The 21,389-nt window shown below is 40.7% G+C and overlaps 3 protein-coding genes across 3 annotated transcripts; 1 reads left to right on the top strand and 2 right to left on the bottom strand.

Moving 5' to 3' along the window:
• Nucleotides 1-511: 511 nt before the first annotated feature.
• On the top strand, nt 512-6,313 carry ATC70_003614 (uncharacterized protein; the record flags this gene model as incomplete). The annotated part of the gene is made up of 1 exon (XM_064822970.1): nt 512-6,313. The coding sequence occupies one exon, from the start codon at nt 512-514 to the stop codon at nt 6,311-6,313; it is 5,802 nt and encodes a 1,933-aa protein (XP_064679570.1).
• An 8,028-nt stretch (nt 6,314-14,341) lies between these two features.
• On the bottom strand, nt 14,342-15,076 carry ATC70_003613 (uncharacterized protein; the record flags this gene model as incomplete). The annotated part of the gene is made up of 1 exon (XM_064822969.1): nt 14,342-15,076. One exon carries the CDS (start codon nt 15,074-15,076, stop codon nt 14,342-14,344), a length of 735 nt encoding a protein of 244 aa, XP_064679569.1.
• A 1,292-nt stretch (nt 15,077-16,368) lies between these two features.
• Nucleotides 16,369-21,288, bottom strand: vps29 (Vacuolar protein sorting-associated protein 29; the record flags this gene model as incomplete). The annotated part of the gene is made up of 1 exon (XM_064822968.1): nt 16,369-21,288. The coding sequence occupies one exon, from the start codon at nt 21,286-21,288 to the stop codon at nt 16,369-16,371; it is 4,920 nt and encodes a 1,639-aa protein (XP_064679568.1).
• Nucleotides 21,289-21,389: the final 101 nt, after the last annotated feature.

Raw genomic sequence — 21,389 nt, 5'->3', positions numbered from 1 at the left:
GTATATGGTATGTTGCATACAAGCATGCATCTTAGGCTACATTCACTTTCTCCTCAAGCCACCTTTTACAGTGTAGCAGCATAGATGATGTTCATCGTATCACATCACATCTATGTTTACAAGTCCAGTCAATTGTGTGTGCACAGGTGCCTCAGGAACTACAATACATTCAATCTCCCCAATGTCAAAATATCGAGATCCACCTACACTACATGAAACATACCGACTTAGGTGGCCTCTCAACAAGCTATACCAACAATCCATAAGGCCCCAGTGGCCTGCTATTTATATACCATCTCAACGTAGTAGTCATTGACCAGGGATCTACCATATTTAAGCAAGCTAGATGCCCTGTAATAAAGAAGCTCTTTGCTTTCGTTTTAGATACAGTTGACAACTGATTATTATCATCGACTTATTATTACGAATTCATCATTTTTTTTAATCAAAACCTTGATTGTATCATTACTACTACTCTTACTACTACTACCTCTCAATTTTGTATACTCTGATGTCTGCTCAAAGTACCACCACATCCCCCAGTTCCGAATCTAAGCCTGCTGGAAACACTGAGCTGCGTCCTTCAGACGCCAGTGCCACCAAGGCTGTAGATATTACTGGCCCTTCTCAGTTTTTTCTCGCTGAAACGTCTCAGAAATTGGGTGGTCAAGCTGGCGAAGCTCCCACTACTACTGCTAGTGATGCGATGGACCTCGATCCCCCTTCCTCTGCTAGTTCATCTTCTAGTGATGTGGACCTTCAAGGTCGCACTGATCAGTTGAAGCTAATTGTTGACAATCAGCTCGCCGAAGTTCAGCTTCTCTCTACGACCTTGCTCCTCGAGCAAAGTGAGGAGGCCAGAGCCCAGGCCCTAGCTCGGTTGATCCAGTTGAATACGTCCATTCAAAGTATCATACAGATTCGAGATTGTTTGCTTGCATCCAAAGCTACTGCAAATGATAACCTCGTTTCTTCGGCTGCTGCTTCGTTTGGCCCATCCTCAGTCGATGGAGTCAAATCCAACAAGAGCGCCTCTGTTCCGGTTTTCTTTCCCAACAACTTACCTGCATTTCAGTGGGTTGGTATGGATGAATTCGACCCCAAAAGCCCTATATTTCCTACAGTCGACGCTTGTCTGTTGAAGTTTGAGGATGTCATGTTCGCTTACAAGATGGATTTCGACAAGGAATATGCTCGCTTAGTACCACCTATGCTGTCTCCAGAACAACGTACTTGGTACGGCTCGTTCACTTCTGCTTGCACTGCTCCTGCATCGTGGAATGATTTCAAGTCGGCTATCAAGGCTCGTTATGGCATTAGCGTATTGGAAGAACGTCAACGTTGTGCGTCTGATTTGTTGAGCATTCAACTTTTGCCCGGTGAAAACGTGAAGGCCTTTCTTGATCGTTTTACTGACTTGCGTCGTCGATCCCTGGATCAAGCCCCATCCGATTACTTGTTGGCTAAGTTGTTCCTGGATGCCATTCCTTGGGTAGTCAAGGATAAGATCAACACCATCCGTCAATCCAAGGGCATCATTGATAGTTACGATGTTGACATTATCGTCAGTATCGCTCGTGAATCACTATCAACTATGACCGCAAATGAGATTGCTGCCATCTCAGCACCCGCTTTTGCTCGCACTGCTGCTGGATCTGCTGCATCACAATGGGCTCCAGTTGCGTCCCCCCGCCGCTCACATACCATGAAGGCATCATCCTCATCTACTGATGGTCCTGCCGCTGTGTCTCGTGCTGGTGTCTCTTCTGGCCGCGTGGGCAAGCCTCACTTCAAGGCTACCAAGTCGTGCACTTTCCACCATGGAAAGCCTCACAACCATGACACCTCGGAATGTAAGCTCTTCTTGGAAGAGTTGAAAAACAAAGGTGGTGCCAACTCAATGCCAACCAGCAACCAAGCATCGGGTCGTCGTTACATGATGTCGCTTGCGGATGCCAAGGCATCAGATCGATGCCGTACTTGTGGTGCCCACAATTACTCTGCTGGTCCCCATGAGTGCAACACGGCTGTGCGTACTGGTGATGCTCCTACTAGTACTTTACATCGTTTTGGTATGCTGCGCCTTCAAGAGGGCGTGGTGTCGTCTGCTACCACCGCTGGTAGCACTGCTATTGCAACTGCTCCTGCTGTTGATCCTACTGTGGGCTCGTTGTCTGAGGCTGGTGCAGCCAAGTTCTGCAGATACCATCCAAATAGCAAGACCCATAGCACTGACGACTGTGTTGAGCTTTTGCAAGTGATCAAAAAGAACCCTCCGCGTTCTCAATCTCGTCTTGCTGTTGAGACCAATGGTGGCCGCAGTGCCGCATTGTTGTCATCGTCTGTTTCGTCTCCTCAAGCCCAACCTACTACTGGTAATTCTGTTGTTGTTCAGGAAGATCAGCAAAGTAACAACAACTCGAGTGAATCTGGTTCCTCGTTGTTGGTGCCCGCTGCTGTTGCTAAACAGAGTCGTCACGATCAAAGTGATTGCCACTCGGCTGTTGAGCCTATGGACATTGATCTACATACTGCAGTTCATGCACACAAATGTAAGGATAATCAACGTTCCATCTTGCCTGTCAATAAGTCTAATTCACTTCTTATTCCGCTTGTCGTAGAATCGCACAAGGTATATGGTGTTTTAGATACGGGATGTACATTTTCAATTTGTTCCCCTCGTTTCGCCAACCAGCTTGGTGTTCAAATCAACCGCTCTGTTCATGGTCAGGTCCAGTTAGGCCATACAGACAGTGTTAAACCTCGTATTGGCACTTGCTCACTTAAAATCTCGTATAATAAACGCAGTTTTATTCACACATTTGAGATATTTGATTTCTTTACTGATTCGGATGATTGCCCCATGTTGCTTGGGTTGGATATCATGCCTGATCTACAGATTGGAATCACTGGCCTTGCTTCAACATGGTTTGAAGAGCTTGGACCCAGACTTCCCGACCCCATTGATCCTGACATCGAGCCTAATAACGATCCATACGGATCACCTGCTGAGCGTGCAAAGGCTTTCAAACCTATTGAACAGTTATTGGTAGAAAATGCTGCCATTGATCTTGCCACTACTCATTGTAACTTGCCTGGTGCGATTGTCCAACTCGAGACAATCCCTGGTAAGGTTGCCTATCGTGCTCCCTATCCTATTCCAGTTGTCTATAAGGAAGCTGTGTCTAAGCAGTTGATGGAGTGGGAACGAGATGGTGTCATTGAGCGCAGTCCAAGTCATAATGGCTGGAATTCTCCTTTGCTCGTCGTTGCCAAAAAGAATTCTAATGGTGAATATTCGTTTGACAAGCCACGTATTGTTGCTGACGTTCGCCTACTCAACCAAATCTTGGTCTCCACTGACAAGTACATTATGCCTCGCATTGATGAGATCCATGCTCGTCACAGCCGCGCTGTCATGACAAGTTCCATCGACATCAAAAGTTTCTTCACGAGTTTCTTGGTCGATCCACGTCATCGCCACAAGTTAACCTTTACCGATCCATTCACGCAAACGCAATGGGTCCACAGGAAGGTTTGCTTTGGAGTAAATTTCATGGGCAATTTAGCTATGCGCTTGATATCCAATTTGTTTACCGACATGCTTGATCAGGTGTCACTTTATATCGACGATTTAGGGTGCCTTACGTACACTGACTCTCTGGATGAGCACGTTGCGTTAGTCGCTGAGGTGATCCGTCGTCTGACCAAGGCTAATCTCCAAATTAACCAGGACAAGTTTGTGTTTGCTCAGCGCAGTACTCATGTGCTGGGTTGGAGCATCATTCAGAACCGCCTTGTGCCTGACGCTCGCAAATTGACCAATTTTCATCTGTGGCCTATACCTACCACTGGTAAGCAGCTGATGAAGTACTTGGGGTTTTGCAATTACTTTCGAAATGTCATCCCTGGATACAGCGAACTGGCAGCACCTCTCGATGCATTGCGCAATTGTAAATCCCTTTCTGGTTTGTGGACTGATGCGCACACCAAGGCATTCAAATCGTTGCAGAATGCTTTGTCGTCTCCAGTCGCTCTCAGCCCAGTTGATTTTCGTTACAAGCTGCACGTCGCTACTGATGCCTCAGCTACTGCTATCGGTGGTATCATCTACTACATCAAGGATGGCGTGGTTCATTACGTTGTCATGGCGAGTCGTAAGCTTTCCCCTTCTGAAATGGCCTATTCTACCACCAAACGTGAGTTGCTTGCCATTGTCTACATGCTTACCAAATACCACAAATGGCTTTTCGGTATTGAGTTTGTCTTGCACACAGATCATCGCTCTTTAATCTGGCTTCAAACGCAAAGTACGCCCAACATGATGCTGTTGACGTGGTATGAAAAACTGTTCTTTGATTACAAGTATGAGCTGGTTCATATCCCTGGTACGCGTAACCTATTACCTGATGCACTCAGTCGGTTATTCACCTCTGACGATGACGAGGGTGGCAATAACCTGGGTGGGGGTAATCGTTATAACAATCAAAGTATTATGCTACCTGAAAAAAAGCGTAAACCTACGCGAAAGAACAAACATGGCTTCACCAACGCCAAAGAGTCCCAAGTCACTCAATTTTCTCTTGCTAAGCCCAATCACTCCAATCGTACGCAGTTCAAACGCAAGAAGCAGTTCAACAATCGAAAGCAATTGCAGCAGCTTTCCTTTGGGATGCCAACCGAATTGGATCCACACTATTATTCCAAGGAATTGAATGATAGCAATGTTGATATTTTTGATGCGAGCACCTACAACATGCCATCTGTCAGCGCTCAAGATTTAAAGAATCAACTGATTGCTGATGCCAAAAGTTCATACAATGGTTCATCTGGTGGACAGTCAGATTGTAATGCTCTTATTTCACGTGCTATGAAATATGCTGATTACATGACTCCTCCGAAGAAGGATCGTCTAGAGCTTGTTATGCGAGTGCATTTACTCGGTCATGTGGGCATCAATTCAATGGAAAAGATTTTGCACAATGATTACAAGGTACATTGGACCAACATGCGCAATGACATCGCCACAGTAACCAAGGATTGTCATGCTTGTCAATCGCATGGTATCTACCAAGTGGGATATCATCCTCCTCGTAGCGTGTTGCCAGACAATGTGTTCGATCATATAGCTATCGATTTAGGTGATTTCGCTACGACTTCCACCTCGGGCAATAACTTCCTGCTAGTCATTGTCGATTATTTCAGTCGATTCACCATTCTACGAGCTCTTCCTGATAAGAGTCCAATCACTGTTGCAAGAGCATTGCTTAGTGTATGTTGTCTATTTGGATTTCCCAAGCGACTCACTAGTGACAATGGCTCTGAATTTGTTGGAGCATTTATGAGAGAGTTCAGTCAGATTAGTGGCATGGATCGCTTGACCTCGTTGCCGTACGCTGCACAAGCTAATGGTGTTGTCGAAGCGTATGTGGGCATTTCGAAACGATCTATCATTAAATCATTGACACACGATGCTGCAGAACCTGAGGCATGGGATGAGTATCTCGATGTCATTCAGTATGCCATGAACATTCAATACGCTAGATTGCATCAATCGCAGCCGTTTGCTATCATGTTTGGGCGTGCCCCAAATCTCTTCCAGGATTACACTCAATTGCCTAATGCTGACCAGACACCCGAGGATCCTACCAAGGAAGTCATTGATGCCCGCTTACAGAACATTAAGGATGTGGTAATCCCTGCCATCCATAAGCGTATCAAAGAAACACAATTGCGCGACCATGAGCGCTTCGAAAAGCATCACAAGATCATTGAAGAGAAGTATCCCATCAATTCAAAGGTCATGCTCTTCGACCCTGTCAGATCAACTAAACTTCACCCCAGATGGCTCGGTCCATATTTCATCAAGAACTATACTCGCAATGGTAGTTATACTTTAGCCGACATTACTGGTGAATTGCTGCCCCGTGATGTGCCTACCCAGCACATTCGCGTTGTCGATTTCTCGGACAATCATGTTACAAAAGGCTTACTTCCTCGCCACTATGAAGTGCAAGCCATCGTCAATCATCGCGTTGAAAGAAAGACTGGTCGAATGAAGTTTCTTGTCAATTGGGTAGGTTATCCGTCCTCGAAGGACAATACCTGGCAATATGAAAGCGATTTTGATTCCAAACGACCTATTCGCGACTACTGGGATCGCATTGCACCGGATCACAAGAATCCCAATCGACTCCTTCCCAACACTGTCAATAAGCGCAAGATTTATAGTCGTCGTAAGCATGCAGGACCGTCCGTCACATTGCGTTATCCGTCGATTCCAAACTCTCGTAACCACAACATTCAGCAATAGCCGTGATCTTTTTGTCCTTGATTTGTTTTTTTTGGCCTGAATATGGTTTTTTTTACAAGGTTTTTCTTCGATCTGCTATTCCCTTTGCTGCTATCATCTTCTGATAACCTCTCCTCGTATACCCCATGTATGTTGTTTTTTTTGGCACCATCTCGGTTTTTTTTACTTCATATTGGTTTCCATCGCTTTGCCTGTCTACCTGTTTGTATCGCCTTCTTGTTTCTTGGTTCTGTCTCTTCGTTCTGTGTTGTATCCTCGATTATTGCATTCGGCTCGTATGATATCCTAGTTTGTGGCTGGTCGAAAGCTGGGTGGGGGTAATGTTGCATACAAGCATGCATCTTAGGCTACATTCACTTTCTCCTCAAGCCACCTTTTACAGTGTAGCAGCATAGATGATGTTCATCGTATCACATCACATCTATGTTTACAAGTCCAGTCAATTGTGTGTGCACAGGTGCCTCAGGAACTACAATACATTCAATCTCCCCAATGTCAAAATATCGAGATCCACCTACACTACATGAAACATACCGACTTAGGTGGCCTCTCAACAAGCTATACCAACAATCCATAAGGCCCCAGTGGCCTGCTATTTATATACCATCTCAACGTAGTAGTCATTGACCAGGGATCTACCATATTTAAGCAAGCTAGATGCCCTGTAATAAAGAAGCTCTTTGCTTTCGTTTTAGATACAGTTGACAACTGATTATTATCATCGACTTATTATTACGAATTCATCATGGTACAATTTAGTTAATTTATCAGGTATGCTATAAAAGACGTTTGAGCTAAGCTATAGTGCTTTCCAATTCATATTTCCCTTTTTGTATCAATCTCAAAGCATTGATTGCCTTTATCAAAGAGACATCAGGCAACCACTGCCACCATCACCACCAAATTGTATTTAAACGCCGTTGTTTTTTTTATCTATCGAAGATTGGCCAGATGTTGAACAAAATCGACCTGTTTGGTTTATTTTGCAAAAACTATGTAAATTGTGATGATCATCCCATGTTCCGTTATGTCTTTCTGGAATACGTTTCAAGGCGCATCTAATGATGCTAATTATAAGAGATGTTTTGAACAATCTTATCAAGCAATTTTGAAAAATTCAAAATGTGGTTTTGGGCCAAAATGTCAAGATTTCATATACCAAGATCGCATAAAAGTGATTTCAGAGGTTGCTTTGGATCGAGAGAAACATTTTGATTCTATATATACCATAGTAAAAGTCTTCATTTTCAAGGTAAAAAATGTGATTGTTTGAATTTCGATGAAAAGCATGAGGGGTACCTCATGCATTTTGATCGATTTTTGACCATGTTTTCTGGGTCCCCAAAAATTTGAGCAAAGGTGTCAGGAAGTCACTACTACTCAGGTACAATTGTTTGGTGCGATTCTGGGGGGCTCAGAAAAGTCTACATGTCAAGATATGAAGGACTGAAACTGTTTAATTTGGTTGTATTTTTGCTTTATGGCTTTTATTTACACGGCGTGAATCACATACTTGGTAGCGGAAATCTTCTCAAGAAAGGGCAGTTTTGCAGCCTGTGCAACTTCTGACTCGAATAGGAGGCATATTGATTTTGGCAAAGCTAACTCATGCATATTTTGATGCGCTATGTTGTCGGTAAACTTGTTGATAATGTATATGAGAAAATAAATTTACTGCTTGAATACTATGGTTTTACACATTCTCTTCGCCAAGATCAAACCCTCATATAGGTCAATGCTATTTAATGTTGGACTAGATCCTTAGTTGTTATAGGTTCGCACTTTCGCTTCGCTACGGTAAACCCCCCCCCCCCTATAAATCAATGTTATCAAGTGTTGAATTAGATGCATTATTACACATGAAAACCCTTCATACTTTCTGTGGATATGATTCTCATGCGATGCTCTACATTTATATACACCACGTTGTTGCTACTTCATATACGGGCAAGCAGCATATTAGTACTTCCCCTTTTTATTCCTTAGTGTCCCTGATGCAGCAAAATCTGAGTACATTTGAGCTGCGTTTTTTCGCGTTAAAGGTCGTTTTAGATTGTCAGAATAGCAACAAACAGTTACTCTCATTTGGTAGCTACTTTCTGACACCTCTGCTCAACTTTTCGGAGATCAAAAAATCAAGGACAAAATTCGACCAAAAAGCATGAGGTACCCCTTATGGTTTTCATTGAAAATCAAACGATCGCGTTTTTTACCTTGAAAATGAAGACTTTTACTATGGTATGTATTAAATCAAAATGTTTCTATAGATCTAACGTAACTCTTAAAGCCATCTTCGTGGGGCCTTGATATGTAAAATTTCGACTTTTTGGCCAGAAACCTCTTTTTATATTTTCGAAAATTACTCAATAAGTTTATTCAAACATCTATCTTACTTGGTACCATTGGATGCGCCTTGAAAAGTACTTCAGAAAAGCTTAAAGAAGCATTTTTTTTTTGTAGGGGAGTCGAGCTCCAGGTTTTATTTAAAGTCCTTTAAATGTCATACTGAGGGATAGAAAAGACTGTTGGTGGACCCAATGTCTGCAAAGAAGGGGAATAAGAATTTTTGAACTAAGTTGGGAAAGAAATCTACTACTAATAAGGTGCGAAACCTAGAGCCAATGCAATCTTGCGGAAATCGTCAAAAATAGATAATGGATAAGAATACAAAACACCGAACGAGGACATCAGTACTACGTCAAAAAATCAGACAACTTGCGTTCACCAGGATTTGAACCGGGGATCCTCCCGTTGGCATACGGGAGTTCTACCACTTCGCCCTACCACCAGGGACAGCTTAAAGAAGCATAGGATAATCATCGTATTTTATATAGTCGAATCTGCTAAAATAGTTCAATCGAATCGAAAATCATCCAGATTTGGCCAATCTAGAACAGACTGTGAGTTTGGGTTTGAATTAATTATGGCTGGCGGGGCCGGCTGGCAAACTCAATGCCCTTTTCATAAGGCAATACAGTAATAGATGCCCTTGAAGCGTATGGAAAGTAGGTGGCAAGTCATAGCACTATCGGTCATCGTGCTATTTTCTGGCATCCTACATTTAATAACGCCAGCCTATCAAAATACTTGTCAGATCAACTTCTTTTCTTTTTGAGGCTTTGAAAGAAGTAGTGTTGACTAGAGACCATAAACTTATTATGTTATGAAGATATTGGTTACTTTACACTTTACTCGCTTAATTATTTGACAATCAATGTGGCGACTGAAAATCCCTTTATATGTTTATTAACAACCCTTCAAAATGAGCATACGATTGCTGTGGTACGAAATCTCTAACATTAACCAATATATGCCGTGAAAAAGCCATTCTCCTTTTTTGATCAAATGCGCCGCACACCTTTGACCCTTTGCCAAATCACAACGGACAAAAGTTTAACCAAAAAGTTCTCACTACAACGTTTCTCGACACCTAATCCATCAATCAACCACTCGCAATCCCTTGTAACTAATAGCTTTCAATAAGTTTTATACGTAGTAGTTCTTTCCTCGAAATTGTCTTATTTCCAAAATCCTCTGTTCCTGATCAGCAACACATCATCTAACCTAAAACCCAGCTCCACTATCGTTTTTGTCCCTTAAAGTTGGTATAGAAGAAACAGGCTATCTCCAAAGCTCTAGCATCATTTATGGGTCAAGAGTCGGAGACTCTGACTGTGTTACCAATTTTTCTTTATTTGTCGAAAGTATATATATAAAATAAAATTTCTTGTATTGTGTGTTCTTTATCAAAGTGTTCGCAATTTCGGAAATATATGAAAATAAAAAGAATCCGGGTGGGAGGGAGAGGACAGCCAGAGTCTCCTCCTACTCTCCCCATAATGTTGTGAGTGTTTCATATATTCACACTGATTAACACAATATTTTAAAGCTTGATTTTATAAATGACGGCCTAAACCTCAAAACCGGAATTATTTTATAAGTTCAGGAATTGATATTACGAGGTAAAAGATAGCAACCCACAGAATTGAGACACGTTGGAAATCAATGATGAACGATACATGTTCGTCAGGAGGATGTTTGTTATTGGGAGAGTCTGGTTCCTAGTGTACTGCTGTATCTATTATACTATAACTTTTCTCACAACGTAATAAATTTAAAAGATATTCCTCACCTCAAACCGCGTAATAGATACCAGATCACGCAACAGCACCTTATCATGTTGTTAAGCACAACAAAGAATAAAAGGATTATAATCTTTAGCTTATAAAAAATATTTGATATCACAAAAACAAGAAAAGACTTATTTGAATAAGGTCAGACGCAAAAACTAAAGATTTATTGATGAAGACAAGAGTTATTCTATTTATACTAAGTTCTGAATGCCAAAGTAGCAATTTATCTTGTACAACGCTTATCACATCTGGTGAACCTCAGCATTTAGATAGCTGAGATGCACTTCAATTATCAGAGCTTGTCCATGTTGTTGCACAGCACAGATATATCTACCTATCAAGAATACCTTAATCTTTATAGGCACTTGCAGCCCTTCTGGCACAACACATGTTATCGAATAAAGAATAGCTTAAATTGTACTTGTCTACTGACTTGGAATAGCGCCAAACGACTCTTCTTGACCACGCTTTACTTACTGATGCTTTATTTCAATTTTCTTTGGGACGTTGCAAACTCATGAAAATCGTCGTTTTTTACATGAGTACTAGCAAGGGAAAATTCTTGAAAATCAAACGATCGCGTTTTTCACGTCAAAAGTGAAGACTTTTCCTATGATAGGTATTAGATCAAATTGATCGTAAAAATTAAATGCAACATTGGAACCTCTTTCTATGAGACTTTCATATGCTAAATTTTGACATATTCTCAGAAAACTTGTTTTCATATTTTTGGAAATTGCTCATTGTTTTAGGTCTGAAAGCTAAAAGTAATCAGCATCATTCGATGCTGCTTCTTTAATCCTCTAGAGATGTATTAGAAAGTTGGGTTAGACAACGACAGTTTTTATAGTCAAATTTAGCAAAAACGTTTAAAGGGTGTGAGATCAAGCCAAGTTTGAACACGAAGATACCACTGCACAATGTCAAATTAAATTGCCGCAATTATGGCTGCTACGGTACAAGACTGAGATTAACTCTACTGGTCGTGACGTCGAATAGGGTGCCCTCTCATTTTTCCATGCCCTCGTTTTTTTACCCTTTTGCAAAACGCGTTTTAGTATCAAACCATGGTGGTTTTGGACACCGTTTGATTGATAATAACACTGTAGCATCCGATAACTCTGTCTTGTACTGTTGGAAGAACTTGATACTGCTTCTTTGAAGTGGAATATATTAGGTACCATTCGATAACGAGCACTGAAAGACATAAAACTAACATTAATTGAGTTTGTTTATTATGTTTTAGTAATTTTTTGCTTGTTTGAGTGAGTGCTGCTGCCATTACTTCTCTGCCATCTCTGCTGCCTGCTTCTTCGGTCTTTGGCTGGTCTCTGGTGTTGTTCGTTCTTTGGTTCTTCTATGGTGCTGGTGTTGCTGCCGCTGCTGCTGCTAATCCGGTCTTTCCTAGTCTACTCTATTTGTTGTAGTATGCTTGTTCTCTGGTCTATCTCTGGTGATTACCTATACTTTTCTGGTCTATCTCTGGTGGTGATAAGCAGTAAATAACTGCTTTGGTCTTTGTCTGTTCTTTGCTGATAACGTTCGTTCTATAGTTTTTCTATGGTGCTGGTATTGCTGCTGCAGCTCCTGCTAATCTGGTCTTTTCTGGTCTGCTGTATTTGGTGCATGCTCCTCGTTCTTTGGTCTGCCTCCGGTGATTGCCTATACTCTTCTGGTTTATCTGTGGCTGTGGTAAGTGGTAAGTATCTTCTTTCTTCTGGTCGCAATGATATAAAACTTCTTTGGACGCTTGTATTATTGCTTCCTTTCTCGTGATAATGCATTCATGATGTTTGCCTTGTTGCGCTTTCTTCTTTTTCTTTTCTTGGTAGTGTTTCCTCTGTAGCTTTACAGGAAACAACATTAGTTATTATGTTGTATCGTAAACTTATAATACCACTGTTGCTTTTGCAGTTGTGCGTATTTGTGTCATGTTGCTTTACATCTGACTATTACTACCATGCGCGCTGCTCATGTAGTATGCATTTTTCTTGCAACAGCAACGAGTTTTTTTTAAACATCTTTGATGTTGTGTTTGTTATGCTTTTCTTTGACTCGCTTCGTGTGAGTGTCTCTTTTTTTTTGCCTGAATACTACTATTCTCTTATAGTATTATGTTCATTTGTTCCTTTGATTATGTTTCTTTGAGGCATAATTTTTTACGTTGTGTGGATGTGCCTATCCCTGAAGCTCAACAAGACTCTATCCGAGACTAGGAGGTAGATAGGCCGCCTCCACTTGGTTATCACTACTTACTTTAGTGATGATTGAGGGTCTCAACGCCTGAATTTAAAGCTAGGTGGTGTAAGTAAGGCATGCTCTAGCACCTGAGGGAAATTTGATGATAGTAACAGCTATATTACTATATAGCGGAGCTTAAAATTTTGCCTCACATCAAAACAGGGGGAAACCCTCGCAAATTTTTTTTAGGTCAGCGGAGTTTTTACGCGATCTGATTGGCTCAGAGGTTGAAACAACGAAGGGGTACAACTAGTTGATTTCCTATTGATCTGTCATGTATTATAATTTTGTGTTTGTAATAAAAATGTATTCAAATAATGATACAAATTTATATCCTTCATTATTCAAAAGTAAGATAAGGTGTGATTATTGAATTCATCATCCATTAAACGATTTTGTGTGAAGAATGTTTTTGTAAATTTATTATGTATGGAAGATTATACAATATGTTGTACCACTACTACTGCAGCAGTACACTGGATACAGGGCTCTTTCAGTAGTACCAAATGCCCCACCAAGAATGCAATATACATCACCACCATGATCTGCTATCTTTTATCATCTCAAATCCAAGACTCTGGACGTACAAAAGTATTTCCCGTTTTGAAATATTATTGATGCGAGAGCTCTTACAATAGCATGATGTCTCTATAGAAAAATATTGCAATAAAAACACTAGGGTAATTGGGTCTTAGATCGGATGGTGGGTTGTTGATGATATACAGATGATTTCGAAAGTAGACGATGATCTACCAGAATTACAATATCTGCATTTAGAAATAGATTGACGGATAATCGTACCTTAAGTACACAAGATGACAGCCATGAAACATACCTTATAGCAAAATTACCATTGGAACATAACATATAGCATACTTACATCTATTACTCACATAAAACTAGATCTAATGGAGCCCTACCCACTAGTTCCTATCACCTGTAATCCATTATTATAAATACCCACGTTATATACATCATAATAAACGATACTTTTTATGCTAATTTAATTCACATTTGGTCCTTGATAAATCAGACGATTTTGAACAAAGACATATGTATAAAACACTGTGACTAAAAAAGATTCAAATTTATCTGAATATATTAGAACTTCACCAATTTTTTCTGAAATATCCTAAAAATGTCTTAATCACTCTGAATTTGTCCAAATCCCTTTAGAAATATTCAGATAAATTCATGCAGATGAAAATTAATAAATTAAGCTTAGAGAAATTTGGAGAAATTTGGGAAAATTTAGATAAAATTTAGATATTATCCAGCGATTTTTTTACCACGAAACGATCTTCATCAGAAAAGCGAGTAGTCATCGCTACGCCATTTTTATTTCTTATTTGTCAACTGCTTGAGATTCTTTCTTGTAAGGGAGTCGTGCTCCATTTTTTATTTAGAGGTATCTGAATGTCATAATAGGATAGGAAGAGGAAAGAAAGAAGATATATTATTACAGAGCAACAATAGAAAGGAAACAATATTAACTAGTTATTATTATTAGGAATGGATTTTCAGCTTTGCATGCGACCGGGCAAAAGAATGAGCATTAAGATATAGAACAGTGGGATGGCTAGTAATTTGGAAGGATGTACGAACATTAGTAAGTTTGAGAGAAAGAGGACCATGATGTTGGCGTATATTTATTTTATGCAAAGTCAAATATAGAATCATCATTGTATACTTTCAAATCAATTCTTTTCATATCAGGCCAAACAAAGAAGAGCTTCCCAGATATGGCAGACTTCAGAACTGCAACTGAAGACAAAATATCATCGACAGCTATTATATCCAGATCCCATGCACCATTGGAAGTATCCGAGTTGGCATTGTCAAGGAAACATTCAGGGATGCCGGACGTTGATACCGTTACGTTCTGATAGACTTGGCAAACGGCTAGAGCATGTGTTGCACCAGAGAAGTTGTGCTCAAAGATGAGCAACACCTTTACCAGCAATGGTAGCAAACTGCGGCGAGCACAATTGACCAGGGCATGGTCTGACAGCTTCTTCTTTCTACTTGGTGGATCGAAAGTAGAGTCGATCGTGATGTTGCTGCCAAGTCGTAGTGAGGTAGCGCACTTGATCTGCGGATTGACACGAGCAGTATTGTAATATTTGCACAACATAGAAGCAATAGACGGTGACAGCTTGATGTCGCCCATATTCAATGATTTTGAGAAGGTGATGGCAGTATCCGTCGAACTGTCAAATGCAATTGTCCTTCTTTTTTTATAGCTGTTACATGCAATATCCAGCATGATATTTTCCGCTTGTTTTGCGACTTGACTACAGCCATGGATTCTCTTCTTGATCATTTGGATTTTTCTCTCCAAAACACGGCAACTGTACTGAGGCATGGGGCCTATCTTTCGAATCACCATCGTGATATGCTCCAAATAATGTTCGCTGATTGGAAAGAATTTTGCTGAGATGTGAAGACAAAGAAATTGGTGCCACTTGGTGACTAGTTCCTCCAATTTTTGTATCTCGCTCTCAGATATATTCTGCTGCAAGCATACTGAGCAAATCAGAGATATTGTACGTAGGGCTTCCTTGGCAGCTTCAGAGACAGTAGGATCCAAATGGCATAAATCAACGTGGTCGATAAGAACTGTGGGTGTGGAATTTGAGGCTTTACAGACTAAAATTCACGGAAAAAAAAGAATAAAAAAAAAACAGTAATGTCAACTTGATAAAGGTATATTTTATTATCAAACTGACAGGTGTAAAGTAAACTGAAGTCTCTCTACTGGCCAGGTAGATGATCCTTCTTATATACTATAACAATGGATAAAAGTTCTATTAATTAGATTCACAAATAAGTCAACTCAGATCAACTAATGTCTAATCATGCCAAAAGACAACTCCAGCAAGCTAATCATGATTTAGCTCTGTCTGGATGAATAATTAGACTCTCATCCGAAGTACCCTGATCTATCCTTTCCATAAGGATAATTAATATCGATCTAGTAGCATGTATCCGATAGGTACAGTCTTCTTAGTCTATATTAATAGTACATATCTGAGTGTATATCGCTAAGCATACATCTTTAGCATGTATCTGGATATATGGCATGTCTATAGCATATCGTATGCATGTCTATAGCATGTCTCATATATAGTACAAGTCTGTAGTACATAAAGTATCTGTAGCTAGTATCACGGATATAAGCATGTGTCTTATAGCGTGGATCATAAAGTGCACATCTGAAGCAACAAGCTCATATTGCATTAATCTTGGTGCCTATCCAGATATGGTAAACATCCGTAGTCAATGTCGGAATACAAGTATAAGTCTATAGTGCCATCCATGTCCGTGGTGCCATCTATAGCCTATATCTTATATAGTATGAATCTTATAGTACTAGCGTATCTGAAGTCCATATCTTCTCATGATCATAGTATAAATCGATATCGTACATCTAATCCAGTGTACATGCAGTTTATATCTAAATCTGGTAACTGGATGAACTGTCGGAATGCAGATCATAGTGGATGTATTCCACATTTGCCCCCACCAGTTTCAACGCATGTTGACTAATTCAAAGAATTATGTAAACGATCAATGATCTGTATTTCGCATTCGCTGACAAAGATATAACGCAATGTGATAGTCTAAAGGTGCTACTGCAATTTGCATGTTGCCCTGATATATCCCATGACAAACATCACTTTACTGTTCTGCAACGTTGAGTCTCTTAGAGCCTCTCAAACGCTTGTCAGAATCATCACGCTTACGCTTTGATTTGGAGGAAGCAGTGTCACTATTTAGTGCCTGTCTTCTCTTCTCAAGCAGCTCATATTCCTTGATCTTTGCCCAGTACTTACGAATGGTTTGAGGGTTGTTGAACGATGCAGCAGTTTCCCAGGAGTTGGCAGCTTCTCCAAATGTCTTCCATTTTACCAAATACTCTCTATTGTGTTCAGGACCACGATGCGCTCTGATCTCGTCAACCTCATATACTTCTTGTTCGATGATAGACTCGTCGATTGCTACCAGCTTCAATTCAGATGGCACATAGTCGCGATGTAGTAGTTCATTCATATCGTCTTTCAACACATATGTAGATCTTTTCTTTTGAACAACTTGATAAGGTCCATCATAAGCGGCCTCAAGTTTGCTTTCTCTATGCGGAAGTCTTACCATAACCCAATCACCAACTTTGAAGTGTGTAATCTTGTGATGCTTATTGAATCGCGTTGCTTGCTCTTCAATAATGCGTTGTGTTCTTTGGTTAATAGCTGGAAAGACAACCTGGTTCATAATCTCTGCCTTCTTGCGTAGCTCACCGAGAGTCATAGGCTTCTTTGGTAAGTTGTCCTTGATCTTAGGATCATCGTAGTCTACGAATCTATTCAATGGTCTAGCAAACATCAATTGAAAAGGTGCACTCTCAGTGCGATACCTAATTTTTGTGTTTATAGCCAGTTGAGTTCCAGGTAGAACCGAGTCCCAGTCATAGATGTGTTCACTGACCATCTTACGAAGTGCATTAAGAATATTTTTAACACCTGATTCGGATGCACCATTGCCCCTAGCGTGGAAAGCCGTAGAGTATCTTTGATTGATGCCAAGTGCTTTACCGATCTCGCTCATCAAAGCACTCTTGAATTCACGTCCATTATCAGATTGTAGTATTTGTACTACGCCAAAGTCTCCAAAGATGGTAGTCAGAGCTCTAGCGACAGTATCGGTTTGTTTGTTGGGCAATGCACGAGTTATAATAAATCTGGTGCAAATGTCGTATACAACTAATATATATATATTGCCATTGTTGGTTGGAGTTAACGGACCAAGAAAGTCAATGCCTATGTGATCAAATGGACCATACGCTACAACGTTTCTCAGTTCATGGTAACCCTTTTGAACTACATTGTGTCTTGCACATTCCATACATGATTGACAAATTGCCTTTGCATCATCATATAGACCTGTCCAATGAATACCTTCTTCATGTAGTTTCTTGACAATACTAGCGGCACCAAAGTGTCCAAATTCATGAGTTTCACGAAGCAGTTGGTCTCTCTCATTGTCAGGTGGTGCAATGTAAGCAACGCTTTCATAATTGCCCTCCTTGATCTTCATAGCAAGTACATTCAAGTGCTTGTCTTTGTTATAGACTACTTTGTTCTTGGTTAGATAATGCTTTGTTTGCTTATTGTTGCCAATGAATCGTTTCTTGGAGCCTTTGCTTCTCATGATATTCTTTTGTAATTTAGCAATTTTCTTATCACTGTCTCCCGCCAGCTCTGTATGATCTTCTAAAGGTTCATACAAGCGACTAAGTTTGTCAGGTAAGATGTTGTCTAAGCCCTTGATATGAGTGAATTGCAGTTGGGGATACTCGTTTAAAATCTCCATGTAATTTTGAATGACTCTAGTAGGACATTTACATGTGTAGATATAAATCAGAGCTCGATGATCTGTCATAACCTCAATCTCAGGATGCCCGTACAATAAGGGTCGCAAACGAACTAAACCGAATAACACGGCATACAGTTCTCGTCTCAGGACAGGCCAGTTCTGTTGGGATTTGGTCAGAGATTTGCTCAACATCGCCACATAGACTGTGCGTCCTTGATCGTCGCGCTGCGTCAAAATGACTGCAACTGCATATAAGCTAGCATCACATTCAAGATAAAATTTCTTATTCATGTCTGGTGCAGTCAGTAAAGCTTCAGATAACAAGACCTTCTTGATAATCTCAAGTCGTTTGGTGTGCTTCTCAGTCCATTTGCTACCAGCATCTGGATCATTTCGTAGAGCATCAATAGGCGCCATCAGTTTTGACAGATTTGGGATGTGTGGTCTCAAATATGAAATAACACCAGCTAGTTGTTTAACCTGTTTGGCAGATTTGCATGGACCCCAATGATCAATGTCAGAGAGACGTCGCATGTCAACCTTGGAAACATGAGGACCAACTACAAAGCCTAGCAAGTAGATGCTAGATCGAAACCAGGAGCACTTTTCAACACCAATCTTTAAGTTGGCATGTGTCAAGCGTCTCAGCACCTCCTTAATCAATTCGCAATGACTGGATAAGGATGAAGATACGAGGCATAGGTCGTCCACATAGACCTCCACGTTGGGCATATCAGAAAACAAAATGTTCATGACAGAGCTAAAGACAGATGTGATTGGGCGCAACCCGAAACAGCAGCCTAACCATCTATACGATTTTCCTCTAAAATTGAACAAAAGCACATTTCTTGATATGTCAGAAATTCTAAATGAAAAATATGCGTTTTTCAGATCGATTTTCGAAAATATTGTCCCCTTCTGCTTGATCCGGGTGAAGATATCCTGTATATTTGGTATCTCAAATTGGTTTGTATTGTTGGGCATATGCTGGTTGATCCTCCGCACATCCATACAAACTCGAGTTTTGGTGGGTTTGCCATCATTGTCCTTCTTTGATACTGCAATGAGAGGGCTGTTGAATAAGCCGTTAGGTCTACACTGTTCTACAATTCCTACATCCAGCCATTCATTCAATTGCTTTTCGATTTCGGGCATTGCATGATGTGCGATCGGATATTGCTTGACGTAGTAATCAACATTCTCCTTGATTGGTATAGTGATCTCAGATTCAGGCACGTTACAAAATGTTCCAGGCTTGATTCTCTGATTCTCATCAATAGCATCTTGGATGTTGCTCATATACTTATTCTCCTCAACTTGGGATTCAAAGATTGATGCGGTTTCTGGATCAATAGAATGTTTAGTATCAAAATTGACATTTTCGAAATCGATGCTTTCAAGAAGCTCTGATTTCTCTTCCTCTGTAAGATGTCCAATATCAGCAAACTTGTGAGCAACGCCAGTTAGCCCAATTCTAAGTCGACTTAATGTGTCTACACCCAGTAGCACATCAAAATCGCCTAGGTCCTGAATAAAATTGGATAGCTCAAACGAGTGATCAAATGCAATGTCATTAAGATATCTTATCTTGATAGCTGGTGTTTTACCCAATCTCTTTACTGAATGACTCAGAAAGTTCAAATTGCCTTCGACAGAAATAATATCTTGGGAAGTGAATAGTAGTTTATTGTGAAAAATGTTTTTATTTAAGAAGGTGGAATCTGATCCCGTATCTACTTTCGCGATCAAACGGACTGGTTTTCCTTCTTTGCTCTCTAAAATAATAGGAGTCAGTAACTGAAATGGATTGAAACTTTCAGGTACATTTTTCACATTAGACTTACAGTTGAGCGAGGCATCCTCTGCTTCAATCTCGTCCAAGCAAGCATCTATTTCCTCCATGGTGACATCTCCAATAGCATCACCAATGTCAGAATCAGTGCTACTTTCCATGGTAACATCGTTGGTCTCAGAACCAGAACCAGACTTGTTGTCCTTGCGAACAGTGGTTGTTTGTACAGTATGCACACCAATGTTCTTCCTTGATTCTCTCTCCTTCTTCCAGTCGTAGAACTCTTGACAACGATGACCGTAAGCACGGGGCTTACCACAAAAGTTGCAGGTTTTGGGATCAGAGGATGAGGAATTCATAGAATACGGAGCAGCAGTAGTAGCCCGGTTAGGCTTGTTGTCAGAGCCAAAGTGCTTCAATCTTGACTTACAGTCAATGGTGTTGTGGTTGGCATTGCTCCCGCCATGCTTCGCACAGAAATACCCAGTAGCAGATACCCTTGCCATCTTTGTTCTCGAACCAGAACCACCAGAACCACCCTTACGCTTACCTCTGATGTCGACCTCAACATCATCATTACCACGATTTTGCTCGTCAACAAGGAACAAAGGCAACACACACTCATAGATCTCGTTGATAGTCCATTTGTGGTTGGAACCATGCTTGACGGACATTTGGTTGACCATCATTTGCTGATTCTTGCGTAACAGCGTGAACTGATAGAACTTGGCTAACATGTTGCTGTTAGGAGGGAAGCCACAATCCTTGACGTACTTCATGAACTTATTCGTATAGTCCTGTAGAGTATCATTGTTCTTCATGCGCATGCTGAAGAGTTTGGCCATGGATTCCTCAGAGTTGATGGGAGCACCAAAATGTTTGCGGAACAATGCCTTGGCTTGATCCCAATCATTACATGCCAGAAGATCATTCTTGGTCCATGATTCGAAGTCAAATGGCAGTGAAACAGGCACGTAGCGTTTCCAAACCAAATTTACTTCATTACCGGATGCTCTGATGACGTTCTCAAAAGCACTGAAGAAATGATCGACTGTGGTGAATCTTGGATGGTCAGGCCAATGCTTAGCTTGTCCTACCACCTGGAAACGGGGGATCTCATTGAGATTGACAGGTCTTGCTTTGGAATCAGCCCTCTTAGTAATCGCATTGACTTGCTTGCTGAGCCATTCGATAGACGCAGATGCTTCATCAGCCGCCAAGCGTTCTTCCTCAGTGTAAGTATCACCAGCGTTACGATGGATCTGATCCAAGCAAGCCTGAGCAGTGTCAATCTTCTTGAGAAGATGATCAACTGCAGAAAGTTGAGCGTGCTCATCCACTTGCATAGATGAGTCATAAGGAGAAGAAACACGGATAGAGTCTTGAGCAATATCCTCTTGAGTGTTTTCAGTAGCGTTGTATTGGTTGTGAGACATGATAAAAATAGTTTTTAAAGTAGAATAATAAAATGTAGAGTATAAGATCAAGTGTAAAAGTGATAACCTTTGAGTTGAAAAAAATGTGGAATTTGAGGCTT

The sequence above is a fragment of the Mucor velutinosus genome (genome assembly GCF_035048745.1).
Source record: "Mucor velutinosus strain NIH1002 chromosome Unknown tig00000165, whole genome shotgun sequence".
In the NCBI taxonomy this organism is placed as follows: Eukaryota; Fungi; Mucoromycota; class Mucoromycetes; order Mucorales; family Mucoraceae; genus Mucor; species Mucor velutinosus.
Note: the sequence above shows the minus strand (reverse complement) of the source record. Positions and strands in the feature narration are given on the sequence as shown.